Source organism: Aptenodytes forsteri, unplaced genomic scaffold (assembly GCF_000699145.1).
Source record: "Aptenodytes forsteri isolate BGI_AS27 unplaced genomic scaffold, ASM69914v1 Scaffold168, whole genome shotgun sequence".
Taxonomy (NCBI): Eukaryota; Metazoa; Chordata; class Aves; order Sphenisciformes; family Spheniscidae; genus Aptenodytes; species Aptenodytes forsteri.
The window spans coordinates 307,442-311,748 of NW_008796047.1; the positions used below are offsets into that span (position 1 = coordinate 307,442).

Sequence of the window (4,307 nt, forward strand, 5' to 3'; positions counted from 1 at the left end):
CGCGAAACTGGGGTGGGTGATGGGCTGCTGGCGGGGGCAGCTGCGGAGGTGTCGGTGATGCTCTCAGAGAGACAAAGGGGCTGCGGCAACGCCGTGTCCGTCGGGGATGCTGCAAGGCAAACCTGGCACCGTGAGGGTGCTGCTGGGTGGGTGGGGGTCCCCCAGCCCTCCCTGCCAGCCCCCTGCCCACCTCTGTGGGCAGCGGGACCCTTCGCACTCACCCAGCAAGGCTAAGCCCAGTAGACAGGGACGATGCTGCAGAGGATGCTCGCCGTGGTGCCCAGGAGGGAGCGATCGGCCAGGGGCATGGCGAGCCTCTCCTCAGCCTGGCGAGGGGAGAGAAGGAAAAACGAGGCAGCAGCGGCGCGATGCTGCACCCCAGTTCTTCACTGGGGGGGTTGCACGAGGCACCGTGCCCGGGCCATTGCCATGTGCGCCCCATGCCCCGTCCTGCCCCAGCCGGTGCCGAGCAGGGTGGCCAGCACTCACCTGCCGGCGCTGGAAGGTCTCGGCGATGGTGTCCAGCCCTGGGATGTTGTCCTTGTCCACGTGGGTGATGTAGCAGGCGCGGTGGAGCCAGGATCTGTAGCTCACCAGCAGCTGTTTGCAGACAGACCCGCATCAGCTCGGTCCCATCACCGCTTCCCTGTCCCCCCGGCCGCGCAGGGCTCCCCGCTTACGTTCTTGTAATCATAGATGACCGTGGCCGGGTTTCCATCCCCGCTGTCCAGGTAGAAAGCGGCCACATCCTCTTCCCAGGCCAGTCCTCTCTGCAGCCCCATCCGCAGGACCTGGGGGGCGTGGGGGGAGCTCACCACCTGCGGCAGCCCCTCCCCGGGGGGCGGCGGGGGTCCCTACTTACGGCGTCGGCGTGCCGCTGGTCTGCGGGCAGCCACATCAGCAGGGCGCCGGAGGGCGCCGGCGATGATGACCACCAGCAGGACGACCACCACCACCACGATGAGGAGGCACTTGAGGTGGTGGCAGCTGAGGAGCTTGCGGGGCAGGTAGCAGAGCAGGCGAGGCACGAAGCACAGGGACCGCTTGATGCAGGCGCAGCCAGGGCAGCTGGGGCATTTGCAGCACCGGGGCACGCAGCACCGGGCGCATTTGGAACAGCAAACCGTGCAGGGCCAGCAGCAGCAGCCCGGCTTGCAGCATACCTGGGAGCAGCAGCCGGAGCCGCAGCAGCCCTTCTCCGGGTCCTGTGGGCACGGGAAAGGCAGAGAGCCGGGGTGAGCGGGAAGGAGATGGGAGCTGGGGGATGCAGGTGGGCTGGGGCTGGGCTTGCCCCAGGGAGCAGCTCCCATCCCGCTTCCCCTGAGCTCTGGGGATGCAGCATCCCACAGGCCCTTGCTCCATCACACGTGCACCGGTGCCTCGCCGGGATAAACCGGGCAAAGCCCTGTGCCGAGCATCTCTGCTGGGCACAAGGACACCCCCAGCGTGACCGTGCCACCCCGCTGCGGGTCGCAGGGACTCACCAGCAGCTCTTCAACCACCACCTGCTTCACGCTGCTCTCCATGGCTGCCTCCTCCTCCTCCTCCTCCCAGCCTGGGCTGCCCCGCAGCAGCCGGGGCAGAGGGCTTTATACCAGGGCGCTGGGGTGGGGAATGGGCGGCGCCTGTGATCTGTCTCATGGCCCTGGTGTGCAATTGGGCGCTGGCGTGCAATCCACTTCACTTCTGTTTGCTGACCGCCTTCCCCGGGGCTGGATTCCCCTGGGAACCCGCTGGTCAAGAGGCTCCGAGGGCACTTGTCCCCGAGCACGGGGGCCACTCTGCTGCCCAGAAGCGAGGTGTTGGGGCCAAAGCAAACCCTCCTGCGTGGGTTAGAGCTGCCCTCCAGGGTGGAGCATCCGGCAATGGCTGCAGCCAAGGCGAGACCTGGCTTGCCGCCCGTGTCCCTTCGCCAGCTCGGGCACCTGGAGCTGCTCGAGGTGGGCAAAGTGCAAACGGGACATCAAAGCTTTCCCACAAACTGCGAGGCTGGGGTGGGAACGGGGTCACCACGGGGTGGGGACGCGTCCCTGGGCCATGGCCAGGCTGGGTGCTCCGCAGCCTTGGTCCTGGGGATGCTCGGGCACTGCGGGGGCTCGTCTTGCCAGCGCTGGGGCTTTCAGGGCTGCCCATGGTGCGGATTTGCTCAGGGAGAGGGGGGTCCTAGCTCTGGCATGTCACCCTGGGTAGTACAATCAGCAGGGCAAGGTGACACCGCTGTGCCTTGGTCTTGTCTGGACATGAGCCTCTCCTGCAGTTGGGCTCAGGCTGGGACCTCTCCAGCCACCCCTGGGCCCACTCCTTGGCCCCCTGGGACACCAGATGCTTGCAGCTGGGTGTGGGGGCGAGGGTGTGCACCCCGTGTTGCACGCTGCCTCCTGTCCCAGGGTGTCGAGGAGCACAGGAGACTCTGGAGTGGCTCCTGGCTGTTTGCTCTCCAACACCATGTGCAGGAGAGGCTGTGGGAGCCCTTATCGCGCACCCTTCTCGGCCCTGCTCTTTGCCAGGGTGACACAGGGTCAGGGCCAGACCTGGGATTTCGGGGAGCAGAGCTGCCGGCCCTGTGTTGACCTGTGGCAATGTGCAGTTTCCCTCCTGTTCCCAGCAAAGCGTCAGCCCCCAGGGGCTGCGACCCTCCTCGCTGCCCATGGCAGTGGCTGCAGGGATGACCCTGAGCTAGTGCCTGCTGAGAGGTTAAATCACGCTGCCCGGCACCGCTGTGCTCCTGGGGGGGCTGGCTTGGGTCCTCCCGGAGTCTCTTTCATCCCTCTGAGCCCTGTTGATCCCCTGGTCTCTGGTGCAGCGCTTGGAGGTGCCCCCCAAGGATGCTCCCAGCTGCTTTGGGGCAGAGGAGCTGGAGCTGCCGGGGACGGGGAGCGGAGGGGGGATGGAGGGGAGCTGGAGCAAGCAGATCACGGTGTCTGTGGATGCCCTGCTCAGCCCAGGGCTTGGCTCTCACCGGGGATGTGGTACAGTCCCTCTGTCCCCATCTGCACACGGAGGGGACAAGGATGAGGACCTGTCCCGGAGGGGTGGCCCAGACCCCGCAGCGGTGCCGGTGCTGGCTGGGTGTGCTGCCTGTGCCCATGGGCTGGAGGTGCAGAGGCTGCCCCTGTCATCTCATCCTCCCTCCGTGCAAACTGGGAGGGCACAGGGGGGTGACACTGGCCACGCAGCCTGGGAGCACGGTGTGCAACGTGGGGGGGTGTGCCGCTGCCCCGGGGAGCGGGTGTCCGAGCCCTCCCGTGCTCCTCGCCTGGGGCTGGACCGAGCACACTGACATGAAGGATGCATCTACCCATGCCGGACCCCGCAGGGAGACATCCCTGGGGCACCGTGCCGCCTCTCCCCGGCACCCTGGGAAGGGCCGTTTGGCCGGCGCAGGGGGAAGGACGAGAGCAGCGCTCAGAGGCAGGGGCACAGGCTTTACTTTGCAGACAGAAGCGTGAATCCCAAAGCAAATCCCACTTGTTTATTGCAAGTGCCGTGGGAAAGCCGTGGTGCCGAGTGGCTGGGGGCAGAACACCCCGACGAGGGGGCGGCTGCCCCTGGGCCGTGTGCGGGATGGAGCCGTGGAGGAGGAGAGATGCCCGGGCACTGTCTTGCCAGCATCCCCCCTGAAAGGCAACTTGGTGGGGAGGATGGGGACAGTGACATCCCCATCTCGCTGTCCCATCCCCCCGGGAGCCGACCCCAGCCGGCGCTATGCCCAGTAGACAGGGACGGTGCTGCAGAGGATGTTAACGGTGGTGCCCAGGATGGAGCGGTCGGCCAGGGGCACGGCGTCATCCCCGGCCTCCTTCATCTCAGCCTGCAGGAGAGAGAACGGCGGGGGGGACAACATTGCATCCCCTCCAGCGGACGCTTGCCGCAAGCCCAGCAGCCCCTCACTTCGCCCCAGCTGCCCAGGACGCAGGGGCTGGGCTGGGCTGACCCCCTGCTCACCTGCCGGCGCTGGAAAGTTTCGGTGACGGTGTCCAGCCCCGGGATGTTGTCCTTGTCCACGCGGGTGACGTAGCAGGCGCGGTGGTGCCAGGACCTGTAGCCGACCAGCAGCTGTTTGCAGACAGACCTGGGTCAGCTCAGCCCCGTCCCCGCCGCCGCCACCCGCCCCATCGTGCCCCGGCCCCGGGGCTGCCTGCGCACCTTGCTGTAGTCGTACACCACCATGGCGGAGGCGTTGAGCCCGTCCCGCACGGCAAACGTCCCAATCCTTTCCTTCTTGCTCATGGAGAGGTGCTGGGGGGTCCCTTCGTCATCCAGGCCATGGATGGTCATTCGCAAGACCTGCCAGGTGCGGGGGGGGT

General features: G+C 67.1%; 1 protein-coding gene across 1 annotated transcript; it reads right to left on the reverse strand.

Annotated features, from left to right (window-relative positions):
* Window positions 1–230: 230 nt before the first annotated feature.
* Window positions 231–1,526, reverse strand: SFTPC (surfactant protein C). The gene is given in 6 exon segments (XM_019473901.1): window positions 231–320; window positions 490–600; window positions 681–791; window positions 863–910; window positions 912–971; window positions 1,500–1,526. Coding segments are annotated over 6 exon segments (447 nt in total).
* Between the last annotated feature and the right edge of the window lie 2,781 nt (window positions 1,527–4,307).